Source organism: Lutjanus erythropterus, chromosome 14 (genome assembly GCF_056507025.1).
Source record: "Lutjanus erythropterus isolate fLutEry1 chromosome 14, fLutEry1.hap2, whole genome shotgun sequence".
Classification (NCBI taxonomy): Eukaryota; Metazoa; Chordata; class Actinopteri; order Lutjaniformes; family Lutjanidae; genus Lutjanus; species Lutjanus erythropterus.
This window is the reverse complement of record NC_139330.1, coordinates 27,303,449-27,329,245: the sequence shown is the minus strand read 5'-3', so window position 1 is coordinate 27,329,245 and position 25,797 is coordinate 27,303,449. Positions and strand designations below refer to the sequence as shown.

At 38.4% G+C, this 25,797-nt stretch overlaps 1 protein-coding gene across 2 annotated transcripts in view; it reads left to right on the top strand.

Annotated features, from left to right (window-relative positions):
• Positions 1-17,529, top strand: part of ugp2b (UDP-glucose pyrophosphorylase 2b) — a 37,603-nt gene extending 20,074 nt beyond the window's left edge. For both annotated transcript variants that reach the window (XM_084736582.1, XM_084736581.1), the window contains exons 5-10: positions 5,585-5,718; positions 9,426-9,723; positions 9,949-10,146; positions 14,509-14,751; positions 15,617-15,721; positions 17,238-17,529. In XM_084736582.1, the coding sequence (XP_084592708.1) occupies positions 5,585-5,718; positions 9,426-9,723; positions 9,949-10,146; positions 14,509-14,751; positions 15,617-15,721; positions 17,238-17,345 (1,086 nt within the window). In that variant the 3' untranslated portion in view covers positions 17,346-17,529. The remainder of the gene's footprint in view (positions 1-5,584; positions 5,719-9,425; positions 9,724-9,948; positions 10,147-14,508; positions 14,752-15,616; positions 15,722-17,237) is intronic.
• The last annotated feature ends 8,268 nt before the right edge of the window (positions 17,530-25,797 follow it).

Sequence of the window (25,797 nt, the reverse complement as noted above, 5' to 3'; positions counted from 1 at the left end):
CGTGGCAGACAGAAAAAAGTTAGCAGCTACTTAATGAGCATAGTCGAGCATTTACTGCCAGACATTTCCCTCTGGAGTTGGTAAAGACTAAAACAAAGCTAAAAGGACAGTGAATATTGGATTTAATATGAACACAAACACAACTCCATATGAATATGAATGTTGTTCCGTCTCTGCTTGATGTGCAAATACATAACAATTTGCTAACAAGTTCATCATAACAGCTTTATAAAGTGATAATATGTCAGAGTTGCACTACACACAGGTGGTCAAAAAATAATTCACTTCAGAGTTACAGAGTTCTTAAAAACTCTTCCAATAATCTGAATTTGAGGCCTTCAAAATGTTTCAAAAATATGATTTTGATTTTGACATTAATTGGATTATAATGTTAACATTTCTTTTATAAAAATGCATTAGTTTCAGTACTCTAAATGTGATTTGGGGAAAATATTTTGTATCAATCACCCTGTAACAACTACAACATAAAAGCAACATGGTTTTCATATCCTTTGTACTTTTTTTTCAGAATGGAAGTGAAATAGGTCTTAAATTGCGATCCTAATGGTCTGAAAAAGTCCTGAAAATTTATCCTGTTGAAACCAGCAGCCACATTTGCATCACTGACTTTTTTAATGCTCCAAGAAATTCAGACAGTTTGATGTTTGAACTACCAGAATGATGGTGTGTTCAGCCAAGAGGTTTGTAAAGTAGAAACACAGCAGTGCTTCCAGTGCAAGACTTGTGAGTTTTCACTGTGATAACAGAGCAGAACAGACACAGGGTTTTAACCACAGACAGGCAGAAGTACATATTCCCTGAAACTTTTTTTACCTGACTGGTTTTATTTTAGGCATTAGAACCAAATAAACTGTTTATGGATCTTTAACTCTAACTCCCACTTTCTGTGGGTGTGGGGAGTTGTTCTGATTGCACAACATTTCTTCAGTTGGTTGCTGGTTTTGCAGTTGTGAAATCTCTTCAGTCTGTAAATTCATCAGTGGATGAAGGCTTTATTTCAAAGTCTGTAAGTTCCTCTTCTCTCTCTCGAGCACAGCTGACAGTACTTCTTTATAAACTGCATTCTGACTGCGGCCTCTATTGACAGTTAGCTGTTGCTTCATTCAGAGGTGTGGTGCACAGAGCAGTGGCCATTTGCCAAACCGACACACATGTGGCTGTGATGTCAGAATAGGTGGAGCAGGGAAGCAGGAAGTGATGTCTTGTCTGATGTAATATGAACATCTGGTTAATGCGCTCTAGTGTTGTTTGCTCTCATGTAGTGATGTTTGAATAATGTCTCATCCTGCTTGAAGATTGAGTTGTTTGACAGCTTACCACAAGCTAGAGAAGCACAAAAAATGTTTATCAAAAGATTCAGGAGGCAAATTACAAGCACATCTTCTCTCTCTGCCGTCCTCTCCACGATGCTGCATGAGTATCATCCCCCAGGCACAAGCCTCTATTACTTTATGTAATATCTAAGGTGCCGGGGGAGAGATTCATTTAAAAAAAAAAAAAAAAGTGCTGAAGGTCTTTTAAAAGGAGTTCAGTGTGATATCTGGGGGGAGTTGTAGTGAAAGAGGATCTGTTGGTGTGCAGGCGGGCAGGTCTGCGGGGTTGGCAGGGAAACAGAGAAGGCTGTGTGCTGGATGGAAGGAGTGTGTGTGAACATGTGTGTTCATAAAACTTCAAATTAATATTCATCTATGTTGGTACAAACTTAATTTAATAATCAGATTCATATATTCAAGCGGCTTTTGTTAAAGGTTAAAGTTTTGAGACATTTGTGAGCCGCAGTATAAGTAAGAAGTCTGACGGAGCCTCGGTGTGTACAGTATTGTATAATTGAGTTTATATATGAGTTGTGTGGCTGCCTAGTATTTCTGTGTGTGTTTCATAACCGCCTCATGGGACACTCCTCTCCTCCCAACACACTGCTCCCTGTGTCCAAGTCGCTGCTCTCCATTTTCTGCTCAGGTCTGGTCAGATTACCAGACCTGAATCAGCCTATTGAGAAAGAGAGAAAATGGATCCCATACACACATACACACACACACACACACACACCGGGTCTCCTGTGTGAGAACGCCCCTTTCTGCCACCACACTGCCCCAGTGCACATTTATTTTGGACATTCTCATTGCAGAGACTTGGACACACTTAGAGCAGACATGGAAGGTTGGACACAACTCAGGCTTATTGGAATGGCGCCACCTGGCTGCTTAAGATTTACCTGAATGACTCTTGTTACTACATCTGTAAAGTCAGGCATGTTGAGTTAAGCAAGTATAAAAGAGTTTCATTCTTAGCCTTTGGTCAGGATATCTTGTACAGTTTTATACTGTACTGTATATTATAACAGGGACATAGTTACGGACACTAAAGGACACTAAATCCTACATGTTCTCAGATAACTTTGGTTTTATAACAATGCGAGGGTTCTTTGTCATTTAAGTTCACACAGGGTGGGTATTTTACAGGCAGAAAATTAATCAGCAGTATTTTGATAATTGATCAACTTTCTGGATAATCAGTATCATGTCTCCACTCACGAGGTCGATAAATTTCTGCAGGCACATCTGCAGGCAGCTTTGACTGTGTAGCTGCTGTGGAATGATGTTAGCGTTCCCCCATGTGAGTTTTTGGGAAGTTTGTTAAAAATGTCACCTTCTAAAACCCAATGTATTTTTCTATTTCATTAACTGATGTTCTGTGGTTGAAGTCTGTTGCATCCCCTCCTCCCCAGACTCATAGCTCAGGCCTGTGGGGTTCATAGACACTGAACAGGGTGCTTAAGATGAGTGCAACATTTTACTTTGACGATCACAAGAAACGTCTGGTTTTTCGGGATAACAGACTAACTTTATATCGACAAAGCCCACTGCTCCTTAAATACACACTCTGGAGTTGGAGTTCAGTGACAGCCTGTCTCCTGCCAGCAAAACATATTGCTTCATTCAACCATTATAAATATCTACCCCTTCTAAAAGATTGTTGACGATTTCTTATAACTAAGACTTCTAAACAGACTTACTCATTTGGCAAACATTCAGCATTAATTTTAACTTTAATAAATGTGAAACGGGCAAAGAAAAACAGTTATTCCAGCCTGGAATGGAAAATTACACGCTGGCTGTAGTGTTGTTGTCAGAGAAGCCAGTACATACGTTTCCTTAATCTCTGATGGCATATCATGGTCACTTTTCGATGTAGCACAGTAAATATAATACATCATGCTCCTTTAAACGTTAGTACTGGTACGTCAGCAAAAAAAGAACACATAAAGGATACAATTCTTCCTCACCAAACTCTTATTCCTGGCAATGTGGTGGGGTTTTTTTTGGTTTTTTTTGCAGTGATCCTCATGTATAGGACTTCTGATTTTGACGACACCTGGCGCTTTCATTTTTCTACAAACAAAACCATAACAATAAAAAGATGCAGTAACAACTTACAAAATTCTACACATAGGTCTTTAATATTGCCAGTGAAGCCAATAAATGCACAATGCTGCACCATAGCAGGGGTTGTTTGCTCTGCACTGGGTAAAATATTAAAAGGCAGTTTGTTTACCCTCCTGATCATTATCCCTCCTTACCTGCTGCTGCACACACCCACTGTCAACATACTCAAACAAGTTGTCAGTTAATGTATTTATAGCTTGTTTGCATGTCTTGACAGTTTTGCAGAAAGGAGTTTGCAGTGGAAGTTGCATACAGTCATACATTTGTTTAACTCTGCAAATATGTGATCAGTGTTCATTTACTTGAAGTAAATTGCCAGCCAGCACCCATCCTCCTTTGTTAATGGCAAAAAGACTCTCTCGCTTGAGTTTAGAAAAGTTTAATCATTCCTTGTTTTATGTCACAGACTGGAAATTCAACTCTTTAAGAACTTCTGCACGTCAACATCTCCCCGCTGATTCATATCATATTTCTCATCTTCTTCCTCCACTCACTTTAATTTTCTCTTATCTTGGTAAAAAATTGCTTCCATCTCTCCTGAGGTATTACTTTCCTCCTTTTATTCATTCTAATCACTCAATCACCTCACAGAAATATTGTCATGACGCTGTCTCTTGGGCTGTTGTTCTCGTTAGTATTCATTATGTGTTATATTGATCTGAGAATTCAAATCTATTTTGTTGTCGCTCTCTGCGTAAATTGCTGTAGTGTCAACTAATGTCATTTCTTTTACAAAACCAACTGTTCTGCCTTTATCTGTCTTAAAGACAGACTTTCAAACACATGTTCAACTTGTTTTTTATTATTTATATTGTAAACTATATAAAACAGTCTCAAATAGTCTCTAACGTGCACGAAAAGAGAGAAAATACTGCTTACATTTACATACATACATACCTGCACACATGCACCTACCAACATATAGATACACATTATATGCATACCCATATACTGTGGATACATATGCACATACAGATCACATAAATATCTGCTCTCCTGCTTTCCAGAGACTTCTATCCTTTAATGTTATCTACTATTTCTAATGTCATTTATCTTCAGTATAATCTGCAGTCTTACTTGTTCTGTGTTGCATTTCCTTACAGTAGCACATCAGAGCATTGACAATAGCATAGCATTAATGTAAAAAGATCAACCCTCATGGTTGCATGATGATCAGCTCTAACTTCTTCTAGCCTCTTAATGAAACCTGTCTGGTCACCATTATACACGCTACAGTCCACTTTATTTAGTGGGTCATTATGTCATTATATAGTCTAGGAATCAGAATTATTACATGGAAAAACATGATTAAATTCATGGACCTTCCACCAATGCAACTGAACTAAAAAGCATTTCCTAAACAAGTGAATAAATGTTCATTCAGATCCAGTAACACTTTCAAATTTCTAGTTATTAGTTAGGTAATAGTTATTTTACTTCTAACAAACGGTCAAATAATGTTTATATATGCTTTATAAACCATTTATGAAGCAATTTCTAAAGTTTTATAAACAGCAGTTGCAACTTGATGATGTTTATAGACAACACGTTCTCACGTTCTCTCTCACTATGGCAGCTTCGTCAGTGACCCTCCGCTGTAGATACCCCTCTAACATCAGTTTTGCATGTGCAGGGCTCCACAGTCGAGTTAGCAATAATAAATAGCCAGTGTCTGGGTAGGTGTGGAAAATATCATGCATGTTCACCTACATAATGTAACATACACTAGCTGCATAAAACATAATCATCATTTGCAACTTTATAATAGCATCCAAATAATTTTTATAGATGATTTATAAGCTAATTTTTAACCATGAACAACCTATTACAAATAATATAAATTGTACTTTTAATTAATAAATATAATTGTCAACATCATCACTTCACCACTTATTAATGATGGTTAATATTTTGTTAGCCCTTGTTAATTCCTCAATAACTACCATTAGATGTACTTTGAGACTAATATACTGTCTGTCGCTGTGTTAGTGCTGCTCACTGGCAAACAATAGAAGACTGTGCAAGATGCTTCTGTTTCTCATTCTTCCTTGCATAATTAATGCTAACTGGCATTTATAGAATTTCTTTCTTTCTTTTTTTTCCTTAATGTTCCACAGCACCTGAACAAGACCTACAACACAGACGTGCCCCTGGTCCTCATGAACTCCTTCAACACAGATGAAGACACGAAGAAGATCCTGCAGAAGTACACGCACCACCGCGTCAAAATACACACCTTTAACCAGAGCAGGTGAGAGAACATGCTCATAACACGTCAGGTACAAGTCACGTTGGGTGACAGTGCAAACACTCCTGACAAGCACTGTGTTAAACTATAAGAAGAAAACAAGTGTGCCAGAGTTCACAAAAATCAGCATCAGTTTTGTAAGATTTAATAGACATCAGTTAGTAGCATTGAACCAGAAAGTACTGACTGAACTCAGCTTCCTCTCATCTAATAATGGACGGGTCTATATTCAGTATCTGAGTGGCCAGTGGACAATCATCTGCTGTGTGCTGCTTGCTTTAACTATTTAGAACAGCAGCATCCAGACAGGAAATGTCATGTAATGTATGGAGAAAGGCATACATATTTAATGCATTGATGTCTCTAATTTGTCAGTCAACTGGAACTTGATTTTTACTATCTCCCTTGAATTATTCAGAGCCCTTGTATGTCGTGTGTAACAGAGAGAGTGCAGTACAAAGCAGTTTTGGACGTAAGCAGCTGCAGTGGTGGTAGGGGATGTACTGTAGCTCCAGGATTTATTGTCAAAGTGGCTGAATAGTTGAAAAGTCAATCAATAGGAGAACAAAGACAGGTCTGTGGTCATGGTTGTGACAGTAATTCATAAAAGGCGAATTAAATTCACCGCTCATTATGGTATCTGGCGTTCCAGTTGACGTGGAAAAGCAATTTGCTTTATTCACTAGACAAATCCAGAAATTGTCCAGCCACTTTCATTATTTTTTGGCCAAACAAAACTCCCTGGATGAATAATGGATAAATTAGTTTAATAGTACAGTTCAAAGGTCTTTTTTTCCCAAACCAATACCTGCAAAAATCCCCCCAAATCAAGTTCATTTTAAATGCAAATCCACGTAAATGTAGCAAATAAAGCTAAATATTACCTTGTATGCAAATAAAGTAAGCAGAGTAGTGCAGAATGGATACTTTTTTTTTTCAGAAAAGTTAATACAATGAAAATAATTTAGCACAGCCAGTAGATGAGAACAGAGTAAAAAAAAACCTTAGTCCCTTGTAATACACCGTGATATAAGATGATACTGATGTGAGAAAAAATCTCAAATAGTGCAAAGATATGATGACCTTACAGAATGTGAGGCACTGCTGTAGATGAAACTACCACACACCTTGGTGTTGCAACAGAAATGTAGGGATGACTATTAATGCTTTCACAAAATATAAAGACAATGAATGATGATGATGAATAAACATAAACATCAGTAATGTAGATATAATGAATAAGTGGGTAAAGACAAATAATAGAACAGCTAAAACTGTGGTAAGTTCAGAAAATGATCTCATTTTACTGTTGTGCAGCCTTTAAAACCAAGACCAAGACAACACTTTTGCCGTATCATGATGTAACTATCTCTAAAATCTAAGACCATATTAAGTCTCATATAATGATATTGATATAATACCTTTATATTGCCCAGCCCTAATCCAGTGCTTCTTTGATACGATATTAATGTTCATTCTCCTGCATACCTTTGAAGGAATAACTGTTCCTTCTGAGGATGAAATATTGGATCCAAGACAGAAAAAACACACTGGACGTAACAAAATGTTCTAAGACTGTGGTCTGAGACAAAATTAAACCTTTGAAGTCTATGAGCTCATATCAAAACCACTCATCTGAAACATCTTCCCAGAACAGTCGGCTTGAATTAAACCTCCTTTAAAAAAAAAAAAAAAAAACCTCCACTCTGCAGCTGCTCACACCTGACCAGCTCATCTGCTCTCTGAAATATCCTCAAACTGCCAAACACACAGTCAGCTCCCACTAAGTGCTGTTCCTCACGGTGAGGTTTTTTAACCCAACCTGACGCAGATCCGTCTTAGAAAACCTTTGATCACTTTAATGCACAAAGCGATGATGGCTTGGACTCTTTGGCTCGTTGCCGCGTCCGCCTTCTCCGGAAAAACTTAAAAACTTAACTTTGTGATGGTGCTGTTTGAAGTCCTGCGGTGATATGAAAAGAACAAATTTCCATGGCACCTGGCACCTGCTGTTGCAAAGTTTCCGTGTTTTTACCTCAGATGTGTAGCAGAAAGATTTCACACCGCTGTTTATCTGCTTAACAGCTCTGCAGTGGTTGATTAAGATAAGCAAGTTTTTTTTCTCTTTAGAACTACATGATACTTAGACAGAAAAGATACAGTGACCATATATATGTCAGCAGGAAGGGAGACAACTACTGATAGTGTCATAAAAAATTAAAATGTCTTAACAAGTGTCTTAAGTGTTCTGATCACAAGTGGACAGCTCTAGATACTTCATTTCACACCTGACATTTCAGTGCGTCTCCACGTGTGTTTTAAGCGACTACCTGTGATCGGATCCCACTTCCCCGCTTTGTATGCAAATAAGTACTAGAGTTGAATGTCCATTATTCGTTACTGTCCATTTGTCCATTCAATATAAAGATTTGACTAATCACTCCTTTTTTTTGTGATCAACACCACATTGAACTCCTGTATCAGCCTAGATGAGCCTCATGTTTTACCTATGCTGTCAGCAGCCCAGCAGGAAAGATGCCCCATGGTGCATTGTGATTTTAGACCTGAACTATGAGTGAGACGCACAGATTTACTTATTCTAATTGGGTGAAAATGTGATGTTTTCACATCCTAGATGATGAAGAAAGGCATTAATGCTCGAGTCAGAGAAAGTAAAAGTGTAAAATAGAAAATCCCAGCCCACCATGGAGTGTCTCTCCTGCCTGCTTCTCACAGCAAAACACTCAGAAACATCTGCTACTTATCTTTGGCAGGTAAGAGAGACCAAACACGGAATTTGCAGTACAGAAAACCACATGAAAATCAGGCAGCTGTTTCGTGTGTATATGCAGGACGGTTGAGTTGAGTAGGCAGTCTGTCAAGGTTGTCCAGGACACACTGGCGTATATGTGCAGCCCAGACCACATCCAAACTTGTTCTGAACTATTGGATCTCAGTGCATGGGGTGCATTCACACCTGTCCTGAGACCTGTCCACTTAATCAGATCACCTAGGATGCATGTTATCACCAGCTGTAAACCAGACTGTAGAGGGGTTTACAACTAGGAGTTACTTTTAACTTCAATCATATTATATTTTATCACATTTTTAAACCTGAGATTAAAGCTGCTCTAATAGATTTTTCACATTAATAATAGATCGAAAATGACTTGGCAGGTAAAGGTGTTGCTTGTAGTGAAAAACCCACAGAAATTGTTACTTAATTCCTTAATAATACAGATGATATAATTTAGCATCTCTGTACACACTGTATGCTCAGCATCAGACGATTAAATAAACTACCTGGTGAACTTTGTGGAACATTTTAGTATCTTTAGAGGCTGACATTTCTCCTAGGAGCTGGTGGAGACCAAAACCAGGGCTAAAAGGAGAGTGAATATAGGGCTTAGTTTATCAGTTGGCCAGAACTCAACTCCAAATACTTCTGTTGCTATGTGTCAAGGTCTCTAAAAAATAAATAATTCTGGCTTAGTCCCCTATAGACCTAGATTAAAAATCAGTTCTATCACTCACTTTTAAACTCCAGATGAGACTAATTGATTATCTTAGAGCTGACGGTTGACTTAATTGAAGCTAAAAACATTTTTGGACTGTATACAGTACAGTAAACAAATAGTAAATTATGATATTCAGTTATAATCCAGCTGAATGTTTGTTAAAAAGTGGACTTGAAACAATCTTCTGTCCAGGTACCCTCGCATCAACAAAGAGTCCCTCCTCCCTGTGGCCACAAACTTAAGCATGAACGGGCAGAATGCTGAGGGCTGGTATCCTCCTGGTCACGGCGACATTTACGCCAGCTTCTACAACTCAGGGCTTTTGGACGAGCTGATCGCACAGGGCAAAGAGTACATCTTTGTCTCCAACATCGACAACCTGGGAGCCACCGTCGACCTCCACATCCTGCACCACCTGGTTAGCCAGCCCAACGGCAAACGTTGTGAGTTCATCATGGAGGTGACGGATAAGACGCGCGCAGACGTCAAGGTATGAGGAGGAGGATGGTGGTGACAGATTAATCTCAGTATACATATCTGTTGGTTCTTATTTTAATATTTTGTTATGTTTTTAATGCTTTTTCTTATTAGTATTTAGCCTTGTAGATAATTTTGGTTTTATGTAGCCTTCATCCTTAAATAAATATAAATATCCATTTAGAAATCATGAAAAAATGCAGTGGCATTTCTCAAATGGGTAACTCTGATTTTTCAGGGTGGCACGCTGATCCAATATGATGGAAAACTGCGTTTGCTGGAGATCGCCCAGGTTCCCAAAGCCCACGTAGACGAATTCAAATCTGTTTCAAAGTTCAAGATCTTCAACACCAACAATCTGTGGATCTCTCTGCCTGCCATCAAGAGGCTGCAGGAGCAGAAGGCAATGGACATGGAGATTATAGTCAACCCCAAGGTGAGTGATGAGGGGACTGAAAAATACAGTCAAGGGGAAATAACACAAGCAGTACACAGATTCATGAAGGACAGTCAAATTACTGAAGTCAGTATAAAGAAAATTATTGAATTGTTGGTACACAGATTGATGATTATAAAGCCAAAAGATGTGTTGTGAAAGTATCCACTGGCAGCTAATCTGTAAGTGCAAAAAAGTTCAGATACAAAACAACAAAATGGATGGATTAAACACCTTCCTGTCACTGTAACCAACCTAATTTCCCTGTATGTTTTCACTTACATTTATGATACTGAAAATATAGATTGTCTTATTTTTAAAGTGAGAGAGTATATTGAATTTTCTAATTCATTAATTAGTTTCTGAATTATAATAAGGTTTACTGTTGATTCAGCTGAGCCGAGAATGATTAGTAAAGGATTTGGTCCTAGATTAAAAGCAAAGACCTTTGAAATAATTGCCTCAATTTGCCTCAGAAAGTTTACTCTCTGAGTCATAACTCAAATCCGAACTTGCGGTCATGACACAAATATTTTTAGATTTAGTAAGACTTCTGCTTATTTCATCCCCAATGCACATCCATACATCCACATAGAATCACAGGGAAAAAAGCTCTTCATGACTCCAGAACCTGCTTAAGAATCAGCACATTTAGTACATAAAGTTGTGTGTACATCCATGAGTATCCGTCCATGAAGTTGGCATACTTTTAAAGGAATAAGTCGTATCATTTGAAGTGGGGTTCTATGAGGTGCTTATTCGTAGTAGTCAGTGTATTACCTACAATAGATGGCGGTCAGCACGCCACTAGTTAGAGGACGCAGCATGAGTCCTGCTGTAGGAAGCAGAGCGATGTACTGCTGTGGACAGGGTCTGCAGCAAAACTGTGTTTTAAAGGGTTAACTCAGAATGTGTATCCTAGACATCGAATAAAAATGTGTTTTAATATTTCATCATCTAAATGTCCATCATAGCCTATGTCTACGTCTCAGAGCCCTTTCCTTTAAATTTTGCTGGTGGAGAATTATATAGTTGTGGCTACAAACAGATTACCTTTAGGCTATTCTGTGTGGTCTCCGTTTTTCATAACTGATGTAATATTATTAGCTGAGCCTCCCCTGAAACTGTTCAGAGGGCTCCTGCCTCCCACACTGAAAACCCTTACTGTAGGTGATACGCTGACTATGTATAAGTACCTCATATACCCCCTCTCCACATAATCTGAACTATCCCATCAATGGAACCAATTTGCCAAACTTAAAAAAACAAGGTTTAAGTTGTAGCCCACAGTTAAATCACTGACTCCATAGCAACAATATACTTCCTGTTTAAATCTACCAAAAGCCCCCAAATTGTGGGAACTGTAATTCAAACATGGGTGTTGGGAGATGTCTTAGTTTTGTCTGTATCATCTGTATGACAACACAAGCTCCTCTTCTCAGTAAACTAAGTCAGAGGATACTATCTGTCTCCACAATTGTGCCATCCTGCAAGATGCTCTAGTCTAAATGTTTCCTCCTCTTCTTTCCCCTCCAATAAATTATGGAGCCCATCAGAGTGAAATGACTCAGAAATGTCCTTGTAATAGTCTGCCATCGGATCATCCATGTATGAGCTTGAAGCCTCGAGGAGACCGATTCAAAGGACCACGCCAAGATGTCTGACAGTGCAATAGATGCTCAGATGAAACAGTTCACTTTCAATAACCACCTCCAGCTTCCCGGAATAATATCATCTGTCAGCTTTTACCGCGTCCACCCTGTCGTGTTAGAAAACACAGCTGTGAACAGCAGAGCGGAGAGATATCTGCACCACTCTCCTCTACAGAGACCACCACTTCTGAATAAATCATATCTCTCTAAAAGAAAAAAAAAATCCAAACATGCAGAGGAAACCCATATTTTAAAGCCTCTCTGTGTTTCTGCCGTCCTGCACAGCTCGACTCTCTGAGCCGTTTGTTGTCACGTGAGGTTTTTACATACAAAGGAGAGAAAAGGAGCTTCAAACCAATCCAGTTTTCTGGTCACCTCTCTGGTGGCTCATCTGTCCTACTTGGACTCCAGTTTAAGCTGTTTGTATTTAGAGGGAGTGTATTTGTGTGTGGGATGGTATAAAAGAGACAAAGACGAATATTAAAGTTTGATTTCCCCCACAAATATTTTACTTTAAAGGCCACTTTTGCCACTTTAGAATTTAAAGATGCCTCCTGTTTGTCCAGCCCTCACACACACCCCTTTTGCATACAGTTAACTTGCACACACATTTCTTTTTAATTAAGAAAATAATTTAATTGAAAGAAAAGTGAGAAATTGAGATTGTACTATTTCATGTTTGATCTATGGTTGAAGCAAGTTGTTTTCCCCCGCTCCCTCCTCCCCGGACCCAAAGAAGCTCAGGCAGGCTGCAGGAACACTGCAGGAGTGCGAGGCGAGAGCAACATTATAATTTGACAATAACAAGTGACAGCAAGTCCTACACTACACGCTGATGAGCTGTTTATAACTGTCTTTTGTCTGTTGTAAAGCTAAAGCCTTTATCCTGAAAACAAAGGCTCATGGTTTCGTACAACTCATAAACAGAGACACTAACTCATTCAGCGACACTCTTGGCATTCATTTTAACTCTAATTAATGTAAAACAGTCAAGTTGAGAACTGAAATTTCAAGGAAGGACACTGCGGCTGTGAAGTACTTCAATTTGGCATGTTTCTTTGATCTCTGATGACATATCATTGCCATTTTGTGATTTATTGCAGTATATATATTACAGACTTCTCCTTTAATAATGAAGGAAAGGTAAATGTTTAATCTGTTGAATTTAATCTCAGGCTCCATGTCTTCTCTGCACATGTTTATCCTTTACTGCCCTTCAAAGCTCTTGGTGACAGAGCGGTCCTGTTAAAAGCAGTGCAGCAAACAAATTTGACGTGATGTGACTGGATGTTATTTTGGTTGTGCTCACTCACACTGTGCCTCAGCTCACCCCCTCAGTGGAGAAGCAGCGCCTCAGGGTATGCAAAACTGCAACCAGCGTAATAAATTCACCGCTGAACCCCAGCCTCATTCCTGATTATTGCTTTTCTTGGCCTATAGATGTAATTTTCCATGTCTTGGCTGCAGAATTGCACACCGTGACATAGCAAGTGTTATGTAAGTGGTGATAACGGTGCAGAGCTGTGTGGCTTTACATAAGTGTGCGGCCCCATCCAGGTAAGAGTGCAGCACTAAACCTGCAGAGCTAGAGGGGCCTGTTGCTATTATACAGAGCTGTAGCTCTATACATGTTAAAACTGTGTGCACTCGAGGTTCTGAGAGGCACTTAAAGATAAAAGCGTCCATGAACTGGTGAATGTTACGTAACTCCCTCTGAGTTACATCTGAGACCCAGATCACTAGATTATTGTGTGTTGTTATATCACTGTTGTCCTAATTTTGGTTTATCATTTTCACCTCTGTGGTGTCAGGAAACGTTCACACCTCTTAAACTTTAAGGAAACACTTTGTTCCAGTACTCATTCTACCATACTATTTACTATGTCAGCAAAAGATTTAGTATGTCCTAGTTCATAGTTTGCCAAAATACCAGGATGACAATGCTAACATGTTGACATTTAGCAGGCATAATGTTTATCCTTGTTCACCATCTTAGCTTAGCTTTTTAGCATGCTAATATTTGCTAATTAACGCTGAACACTAAGAACAGCTGAGGCTGATGGGAATGTCATTAGATTTTCAGATATTTCTGGACAAATTAAGATTTTGACCTGATGATGGTCCTAAGGAAAAGGTCAGACCACAAATCTGCAGCATCTCATTGCCATCCATTCAGCAGTATTTGAGATATCTTAGTCTGAACTTATCTCATCTCATCTCGTCTTATGCAGCATGAGCACGACTTTCACAGTAAATCACACTTGTTTTAGATAAAGAAGCTTCTGTCCTAAACTATTTGGAAGCTTCTCAAAAGTTAGAAAATTGTTTTACTGGCATGACTGTATAGTAAAGAACATTACTGCCAAAGCAGGTTGCAGTAGATTTACAATAAAAGTATGTCTATTAACTTAAAAAACAACATGAGCTGTGTAACAACATATTTCAGCCAAACGTTCAGTTGGCTTTTGTAGAATTATGGTTTTGTGTTTGTTTTGTTCTGGGATATTTTGGTTCCTTGTGGTTCGTTAATGCAGTGAGAGAAAAACTGAGAACAGTGGCTTCCACTTAATGACATGAATCAGAGCACTTATTGCAAACACCTGTTGTTCTTCATGTTCCCAGAAACAAGAAGGCTAAAACATTTTAAACACTTAAGTTACTTTTCCACAACAGCCAACATGTCTCCTCTTTTGTTTTTGGTTGTTATCAGACGCTTGACGGCGGGCAGAACGTTGTCCAGCTGGAGACTGCGGTTGGCGCCGCTATCAAATGCTTTGACAATGCCCTGGGCATCAACGTCCCTCGCAGCCGCTTCCTGCCAGTCAAGACCACTTCGGACCTGCTGCTGGTCATGTCCAACCTGTACAGCCTGGATGCCGGCTCTCTCACCATGAGCCCCAAGAGAGAGTTTCCAACAACGCCGCACGTCAAACTGGGCAGCTCCTTCACCAAGGTAATTATAACAACAGTGACGTAAAAACAGCTGTGAGTTTAGTGACTGTCCTTATTTGGGTGGTAACAGTCACAATGTTATGTCAAAGACATCTGTGTATTAGGTTGCAGTGTGATCGACTGATGTTAGCATGCTAGGCTCTTTTAGCTTTTTTAGTCGAATAAATAAACAAAATAAACTCACAAAATATCAAGAAAGCAAATATTCTTAGACATATTGTCCGTAAGAAACCGTACACCTTCTGAATTGAAGTTTCTCTTTTTTAATGGACTAAGACGAGTTTGTTTGTAAAACACTTCAAACTCAACAGAAAATAGTGAAAATGCCCATCGCAGTTTTTCAAAGTCCTGGGTGATCAGTCTGAAACCAAAAGATATTCCATTTAATATGATAATAAAGAAGAAAAGCAAGAAATTATGCAAAAACATTTTAAAAAAAAACGTATTTTTGACACTTTCCTGGCTGGGAAAGTGAGTTGCCAGATTTACTAGACCGGCATGACATTTTACTTGCCCCGGGGAAGTGATCAGTCTTCACTGTTGAGCCCTGCAGTGAGCAGCATTACTGCATTACTGTGGTGATATATTGCCCCCTATTATGTTTTATGTTTTTTCTGATTTACCTTTGACAGGTTGCCATATTTTACACATTGCCCCTTTAAAAGTTTTGTGCAATCAAATCAAATCAATCAAATCACCAAAATAAAAGTTAAAAAAAAAAAAAAAAAAACTCTCCCCATCTTCTATTCAGGAAGAAGAAGAACTTAGATCTTAACTAGAATTCAAAATATGATTACGTAGGTTTAAATGTTTTTTCAGAAGGATCCATGGGGCTGAAAGTTCCTCTCATGTTCATGTGTGTTCAGGTTCAGGAGTACCTGACCCGGTTTGAGAGCATCCCTGACATGCTGGAGCTCGACCACCTGACCGTGTCTGGAGACGTCACGTTTGGGAAGAACGTCTCACTCAAGGTAAACATCTTCACTCACACTGAAGTTTTAGAGTGAATACAATTTTCTGTTGTATCGTGATCAAAACCCAACATGACTGTGAAATAAAATTGGATTTTAAAAGATTTACCCCGGACACTGAATTTGTATTTGCTCTAAATATGCAGAACTCTCTCACGTTGAGCCTGATAACCCTGAAAGACCATTGCATTATTTATTCTGGTGCTCGGACTGAAGGTACAAGATGCTGCAGATACACTGCAGGCATTAAAAAGGCCACAAAGTGATGACTTCCAGCTTTAATAGTTTCTATAATTATTCATGTGGTAGAGATGACGTGTGAAGAGACTCGGGGCAGCTCCAGGTGCCGAGCTTAAATTTTACTGACCTTTCTCTGTGAAGGAAGTTTAATCCTGAGAGATTATAATCTGCTTTCAGTATAAATTTTAAATAGAGATGGAAAAGATACTGGAAGATTTTACTCAAGTAAAAGTTACTTGTGTGAAAACACACTTATAAGTAAGAAGAAAGACAGTGAAAATGCACTCTGAATGCAGGTCTCTGCTTTAGATTTTATCAAAGAAGAAGTTCGGGGGTAAAGAAAAAAGGCAATATGAATATATTGAACGCTTTTTGGATTACAAAATAAAGTACATTAAATTATCAGTGTACACACCAGCAGCTTCTTCTCTGCTGAAGCTGCTTATTTTACTGCCTTCATTTGTTTCATTCTCCATCTATCATGACTCTTTCATGTGACCTTTATTTTGTAGTGTAAAAATGCTAAAAAAAAAAAAAAGAGAAGACTTTGTTACAGTAATGACAGCAAATGTTACCGCAGCATATTGCTGCCACGCCAGAGAAAGAAAAATGGAACGTCATAACCTGAAAAGTTTATTGATGAGTTTAATATGTTTTTCATGTTATAAATGTATAATCATGTGTTACGAATGTATCATTTTATAACAAGAGATCTCTTGTCCTTTACTTGCATTTTAATTTAATTTACAGATGAAACGTTTTGGTCCAGACCTTCATCAGGTATCAGGTTTTACCTGATGAAGGTCTGATATGTTGTATCTGTAAATAAAGTCATATGCAGATAAAGGACAGTTTTCTTGAGTTCTCTCTCCTGTTGTCCATGGATTTTCCTCCTATTCATCTGCTGACAAGAAACTGAAGTTATAGTTAGTTATAGTTTATCGTTATAACAAGAAAGAATTCTTGTTATAATATGGAAAACATAACAATATGTAGCAATAAATTTTTAATGTAATAACCTGACATTGATCCATTTTTCTTTTCTGGCTTGGCAGCAGTACACTTCCATAAATGTAATTCATGACACCCACCCTGATTTTAACAAGGAAGTAACAGAAGCTCTCAGTGTCAGAGTCTCTGAAAGTGACTGGCCCTGCTGGCAGGTGGCTGTCAGTGATTTATTACTTTAATTAAATCCTGTTGTGAAAGCGTCCTCCTGCTATCTTCTTCATCTCCAACAAACAAAAACTAAACTCATCGCTCTCCCTCCTCCCAGGGCACCGTCATCATCATCGCCAACCACGGAGATCGGATTGATATTCCAGCCGGCTCCATGCTGGAAAACAAAATCGTATCTGGCAACCTCCGCATCATGGACCACTAACGCCTTTTTCAACACACACACACACACACACACACACACACACACACACACACACACACACACACACACACACACACACACCCTAATCATGTGACCTAGTTGGCTTTATCCCAGTCATGTGACCTGTTTGTCATGTTTACCCGACACCAACAGATTGTGAAAGCAAGTGTCTTTTCCCTGAAGGCGTGTGTGATTGCATGTGCAGTGCTCCTCTGCACTTGATGTTTCGGAGTGCTTGTAGCTGGGATATACTGCCCCCTACAGGCTGCTGATTATTACATATAAACATTAAATAGTATTAATAATGTAGCTTTTAAACAGTGACTTATACACATAATAGAAAGAAAGACAAATCATGTTTATTTTTTATTCTGCATTAACTGTAGTGATTTTGATTGATTATTGGCCAGAAAATAAACCTGCCACAGTAGGCACAATATAGATAAGGGTACTATAATAATGATATTAATAGGGATACTAATGGGACTCACATAGAGGAACAAACCAGGTGATTTTATCATCATCATCTTCATCCACAGTGTGCTCTTACAGCACTGCTAATGCAATCACATAGTGCACTTACACAGAGAGGTGAAGTCATAGTTTCTGAACTTCTAGAAGAAATCGGTTGATTTATTTCAAGCACAAACACTTCACTACGGGATTCAGCATGATTCCATAATTCAGAAGGGATATGTTCAACTTACGATGGGATCACACCAGCCGCAACTGCCATCCACATGTTCTGATTCTTCTATCACAGGGTTTATACGTATTATTTGTCTGACCTGCACATTGTTGAATTGTGGGGGTGAAAACTCCTGCAGACACGAGGAGAACATCCACACAGAGGGATTCAGACCCTTCACTGAGCCATCACACTGCCTTCTGAAGTCAAATGAAAAATCAGATAAGTGGATTAGTCTCGTAGATCAGACATATTGCACATCCTAGATGAATTGTGGGTGATCTCACCCAACAAGCATTGTTGCTTTTGGTCACAATCTTGTCTCAGCGAAAATGTTCTGATAGTTTTATTGATCGCTGCACATTTATGAGTGCAACCAGACAAGTTTAGAAAGTCATTAGGAGTCCTTCTATTTAAACCTGCATCAATTGAAGTTTTCGGCCACAATATTGACATATTATCACCTTTTCAGTTTGTATGTCAAATGTTAGCAAACAGAGATCCTGAGGGAAATATATAACTCTGGTCACTAACTTTAAGCATGTTTTCACCCACCAGTTTTTATGCACATTTTCCAACTTGCACATGAAAAAACAGAGTGGAAATTATAATATTATCATAATATTTATGTTAGCTGAGAAAAGTTTATCAGTAAAAGTAGAGCAGCTTTAAGTTAAGCTTTTAAAGGACCACAGTAATACATAATATATTGGTGGAACCATGCAGAAATCAAGCCTGAAGTGAAGTTTGTGCTGAGAAATAAATCAGTAACCTTCTTCCAGAACTGTGACTTCCACATCACAGAGCGTACTTCCAGTGGATTCACCTTGTCTTGACTCCCAGGAGTCTGTGCCATAGAGAAGAAACTAATATGTTACAACCTTCGTCTCTGCCAGTTTGGTGCCCTTAAAGCTTTTACATTATGATATTCCTGGATGAAGATCATTTTGATCCGTGTCCAGGCACGATCACAATGCTATGAAATGACATGTCATAATTGAAATTCTATGATTTTAAAGTGAAAGACTTTATTTGTGGTGTAGGTGATGAAAACTATCAGCAATTTTGTGCATTATTTTTGTTTTTTATCCAGTATGTTTGCTCACATTTCAACCTTAATGTTGTATGAAACCTCATGCCACCATTACGGTGTCGCCTCTGTCCATCCCATCACTCAGCATTCCTCAACTCCTCACACACAAGCGAGACAGGAGGTGCAATACTTTCTGCAGTGTTGGTTTACACACACACACGTACACACAAACACTCAGACATAGACGGCAGACGTTTTTAAAACATGTACACAAAGTTTCAGTGTGGGAATACTTGAGATGGGTCCGACGTGTGCGGACCAGAAGCCCGAAAGCAATAAGTGTTAATCTGTGACAGTGACGAGGTCTCAGCCCAGCCCAGCTCTGCCCCCTCAGAGCTGAATAAAGTGCAATATGACATAATGAGTGTGTGTCATCTGTTGTGTCTCTACACCCACAGTTACTTCATCAATAACCTCACCCAGACATAATTCAGTCCAAGAGTATTCCAGGGTGTCGTATTGGTAGGAAAACTTGACTGTACTGTGTTTCAGTCAGATTTTGCAAGCTTTTTTGGAATTGATCCCTGGTTTCACTGCAGCTTTTCTTAAAAACTGTGACGTCTGTTGCAGCATTTTAGGTGTTTTTGCAATGAAATTGTGGGCACAAGTAAAAATAAAAATAAAAAAAGTTGTGGATTTTTTTTTCTTTGTATAATTCATTAAAAATCTAAGTGTTCCAGGTAACCTTACTAAAATGCTTCATTTGTAAATGAAACTTTTTGGTCAAATTAGTGGAAAAGTTGCAGTGATTGGACAAAATTGCAAAAGCCCTGCAGAATTCACAGCGGTTGGTTGAATTTGCGTTAACTGTTGTAGTAGCATCATCACAACTTCCTGGAGTGACTGCTATGCCTGCAATATAGAGCTATGTCTAATTTTAAGGAAATAAATTTGTGACAAATTATGACAGTTTCAGCTCTGGTTTCAGTGAGACCAGAGGGAAAGCACAGTTGTATTTCATCTGGTTAATTTTTCCAAACACCTATGAGGACTATGGACTACAAAGGACAACAATGAACTCACTCCACACTCAAAAACTTCGACAAACATAGTTTCAAGTGTTTGTTGTAATATTTATTTCAGCCACAAGAGGGTGAAGTGCTTCTTTACTTCATGTTCTAAATAAGATTAAAAACCTTCATGATATCTTCAAAATGAGTTTTAGTTTTTCCATGCACCATAAACACAAAATAAATATGCACATATTTACAGCAAAAAGAAAGACATGACAGAAGTGTTGCATAACTTGCTCACACACAGTGTATACTGTGTTTAGAGCAGCGCACAGCCGCTTCCATGAACTTTTATTATGCTCATTTTAATATTTTATATAACAGATGTCTGTGGCGTCTTTACAGCATTCCTAAATACTGAAAATGCTCTGTATTAGAAACTTTCTCATTAGTAACCAGTCTGTAAAAATAAAAATAAAAAAGTTTGGTCCCTCATACTGACAGCAGTTTGAATGTGTTAGTAATGCATTAGCTTCACATACTGGACTTTTTACTGTGTTGGTAACAAAGCTGAAAACACAGATGCTTCTGTTTAGTTGGAAATATGTTTGCTTTCTTTTCAAGAGATAGATGAGATGTCTGTAATATTATATGTTGCACGGCAACAGCCAAGAAATAATCTAGCACATAATTTAACCCCCTGTAAAACTGTCATTTTATACTCTGGTGTTTGAACAGATTAAACCAACAAGATATAATATGTATAATGTGCAGATTGTTTACCTTTTGATAGAGCCAGGTCAGCTGATTCTCTGTTTCCAGTTTTTGTGCTAAACTAAGCTAACCATCTGCTGGCTGTGGAAACATTTCCACCACTGAAAGAAAAGAATATCCCCAAGCTAAGTCATAATTATGAGATAAAAAAAAATCATAATTTAGACTTTTTATCTCATGATTCTGAGGATTGAGGATATTTTTTTTTCTTTCACTGGTGGAAATGGCTGCTCACTGGAGAGGTTCTTCTAAATGGGACAGGACTTTAATTTAATCATTGGTAAAAACCTGTGTTTACGCTTCTATTTTCTACTATTTTCAGACATTAAATAGACATACAGTATCATAATAGTTGTGACAAACTTCACTGATCTGATGTGAAGCCTTTTTACACAATTTTGGTAGAGTCATACAAATGTATAGCACGACACAATATGTTGATTTATTTATTATTTCATATATTCATATATTCAAAGCTCTGAATTCAAAATAGTGAATTAAACTTAAAGTGCACTCAATGTCTGAATGTCTTGTATGTTTATTTTTGGTGGTTTAATGTAACAGAGGTAGTTTAAACACTACTTGACATGAAGTAAGAAAAGAAAAAATAATTCCCTAAAAACAATCAGCACTTCATTGATGTGTTTTTCCAGATGTAAAATGATTAAAATTGAATTACCCCTGATTATAACATTTCAATTAGCTTCAACAAAGTTTCATGACTGAATCACAGTTACATAACGTAGTTACTTAACACAAATTACAATAATAGTTTGGGCTTTCCTCATGGTGCTGGTATCCATCTCTGCAGGTCAGTTTGGCCATCAGACACATATATGTGCCTTCTGTCATCAACAATGAAAAGGGCACGGCAGCAGAAATTCCCATCAGGCCCTGCTGCACATTCAATAACAACGTGAGGCTAAGAAGAAAGCAGTAAATGTCTGAAGTGAAGGAGAACAGAAAATGTCATCGTACCAAACACATACTGAATGTCGTGCTGGGATCTGTCTCTTGCTGTGTCTCCATGTCAGTTTTGGTAACACTGCAAAAATAAGACGTGATATTGTGAAGTCACTGGTTAAGTTTTATAACTATAACATTCAGGAACAAAGACCATGGATTGATTTCCGCACATTTAAGCACACCTCATCTGTTTCCTCACCCTTTGACTCTGTTTCCACATCCCTCCCTCCCCAGCCCCTACTTTTTTTTTTCTTCTTCTCTCTTCACTTGAATACAGGAACCACAGGGGCTCCGAACACCACAAGAGCGCAAGAGATGCTACCCCGACCCAGAGTCTCAACCCCGCCTGGTTGCAACTGGCAACTACATACCAAACCGTCTGTCCAACACATTAAACCCTACATCCCCTCTGGCTTCTCTTCCCATCCTGTACATCCCTGATCCAACACCACCTCGTCCCACATCCCTTTGCTCTCATCCCTCCATTCCTCCTGTCTTCAGTTTCAGTCTTTGTCAATTTAGTCAGATTTGTCAACACAAGAAACACAGGGAGGCATTTGTGCACATGTTTTTTTGAGACTGACACTGAAACTAATAAAAAACGAAACATTTTTAAACAATAACTGAAGCAAGCAAATCCACTCTGGTAACTAGCTGAAACTAAACTAAATTAAAAACAAAAACTGAAATTAAAAATAATCTTTAGATTTTCAGCTTTAGAAAACTGCAGTATTTTTAAGGACTTGCAATTTTGCAGTTTTTTGAAAGACAGTTTTCACTCCCATATGGAAATCAGTATCATTTATCTGCTTCCATCTTTTCTTTTCATTTATGCGTTCAGAAAAGAAATATACAAGGACCATTTGAGAAAATGACACACATATATAATATGGATTTTGACACTAGTTTGTAAGGTTCAGTGTTAAAATACATATGGAAGCTGCGACCCATACATTCTTATTGTTTTAATACCATTATCTCAAGTTAATTATGTCATTATCTTGAGATAACAGGATAATCAACCCCTTATCATGAGAAAACTATCTGCAATAATTCTGATCTTGAGATAACAGCACGTAAAAATCATAACTGTTTGCAAAGCTGTGATTTTCTTCTTTCACACTCAGCTTCTAGTACAAAGAAACAGACTTCAAAACGTCACTGACACAAAAATTCAAAGCCTGACAATACTGCAGTAACTAAAACATCAGCATGTAGAAGATAATACTTACAATCCTGTTGAGCAGTTGCTGTTTGTCTATCACTGCGAACTGAAGGCTCTGATTTACACTCTTCCCCATGAGTTTATGAGTTGAGTTTTGAATGGTTGTAGAAGTCTCACAGGATCCGGCTCGGCCCACCACAACGTAATTTTCGGTGGCGACAGCTCCCAGGCAGACTCTTGTGTGTTTCTGCTGTGTGACGCCCAAATCACCAGATTTCAGAGAATAAGTCCTCTTCTGGGATGAAGACAGCATCACTCCAGCCACTGTGCAGTTTGTGCTGATTTGATTTGAATAATTTGCCATCTTCAAAGCGCATCGTAAAGACACAACACAAACTGAAAGTGACTTTGATCTCTTACTTATATACCCAACAAAACTGGAAGATGTTACTATAAATATCCCCTGCCCCACAATGCCACACCTATAGTGCTGAAAGAGGTGTATAGAGCAGAAAACCCCGTCGTCTTCTTCCAGTAACTCACGTTATCTTTCACATTCTTTTTCTGTATCAGCCAAAGAATCTGGAAACGCTTGTTCCACATGCCTCTTACTAATTCATGTTGGTTCAGGATGTATTGACCTGAAATAAACCGCAGTACTGTCCAGGTTTATTATAATGAAGGAAAAGTCCAGCCAATGCATAGAGCTCTATGGCCCAGAGGGTTAAGATTTATCAGATTTGGCAACACTTCAACATGGAAAGTGTTAACAAAAAAGAAAACAAACCACCATGTGATCCAGTGTTACAGGTGAAAAAACCTTCTGACATGAAATAAATGAAGGAAAGCACCTTAGAAGATGTCAGCTGACAGGCCATGTGACTACAAAATAGTAAACCAAAAAAGAAATACATAAAATAGTTAACACTATAATGAAAAAAAATGTAATGAACCCTGTAAGTATGATATGTATGTACAATATATTCTAAACCACCTAAATAAACCATAACAGAATCATCAGGTCATACTTTAATGATATATTAAGAGGAGAAAAACATCCTGAGCAGATTAGAAAAAACAAAGAAAACAGGAAATATACATGATGAAGTCCCCAAAATATGCAAAGGTGCAAAGGTGTGATGAGATTTGATAGTAGGAGCATGAAATCTGTGTAATGAAGAAAGACCAGTTTTTTTCTACAATGGATTTCCAGTAAACTGATGGTACCATGATGTCACTTAAATGTGATGTGCCGCTGAAAGAAAAACACACAGCACTGACTGCATGACAACTATTGACAAAAAGGAAGTGAGACGCTGACTTTTTAACAAAAAACCTACTGATCTGAGTTTAAAAAAAGATTTTGTTAAGAAATTATCAAAATATGCTTTTAACTATTGTAAAATAGCCATCTAAGATATTTCATCATCTGTTCTGCTTAATGAAAAACAAGAGTGCCTATTTGTAATCAGTGAGAATAGGCACATGACAGCTATTCAGCTATTTACACCCTTTACTTTAGCTATAAATATTGACAGTTTCTCCTATAATAAGACACTGTGGTAGGTTAAGCTTTGACAGCATGGTTTGATTTCCATCCTCATTAGTCGAGATTTAGACAACAAAACTACTTGGTTAGGTTTTAGAAAAGATTATGGTTTGTTTCTGCCATGTGGGTGTAAACAGCCACATTAGTTATTCCATTCTGAGTGCAAATAGCATTTGCCTAAAGTAAAACCCACACACACACTGAAATGTCACTTTTACACTTTATTGTTTAAAGTTGTTACAAAAAAGTGTTTGCTGGAAACATTCTTTGCTTTCGCCTTTACAAGCACAAGGAGACTCCGGACAGGAGAAGAGGAAGGAGAGCGAGTGGAGGGACTCGGGTCGGACAGACGGACAGACAGACAGACAGACAGACGTGTGTTTGTGTAAAAACAGGGTTGAGATAACAGTACAGAGACAGAGTGAAGCCCTTACTCACACACTTTATCCACAGAGAGACACAGAGTCCAGGAAACAAAACTGAACTGGGTGAGAGGGAGAGGTAAGACACAAAACTTTAAATCCAGAATAGACGTTTTTTACTTATGAGGTATCCGCAGAAGACCTTAGCAGTGTGTGTGAGAGTGTGTGTGTGTGTGTGTGTGTGTGTGTGCGTGCATGCGTGTGTGTGTGTGTAACACAGGTCATTGTTTTTCTCCCTGAGGTGAGTTAGTGTGTTGCAGCCCGAGCACTGGGGTGATGAAAATGATCTGCGTGTGAGAACTACGGTGTGGACAGATGAAGACACACAAACTGAAAACTGCACACATACAATCGTCATGAACACATAAATTACATTCTCTCTCACTCACGCACGCTCACACACACTTCACACACACGACCGTTACCTGCAGAAGCTCGGAGTTAAATGAAGAACGTGTGGTGGACAGTTTGGAAGTGACTGATAAATTTCTACAGTTTGAGTGTGTGTCTCATACTCTCGTACTTGTGGCTGCATGAGTAAATTAGACGAACCACAGTGACGCTGCAGGACGTGTTGTGTGTGTGTGTGTGTGTGTATGTGTGTAAACAGCAGGAGAATTTGTGCTTTCACATAATGTACAAAATATCAGGACTGTCTTCTTGTTATTTGTTCTCAGTCTGTGTGTGTTACTGTAGAGGTAGTGTGAGGGGTCATAAGTACTTCCTAGTTCTTTTGTGGATTAAATATGATGCCTGTAGTCGTTCTTGACATTAGAAACAGTAGCTGACATAACAATCTGACCAAAAGGTCAATTGAGTAGCTGCGCTCTGTAGCTTTCAAT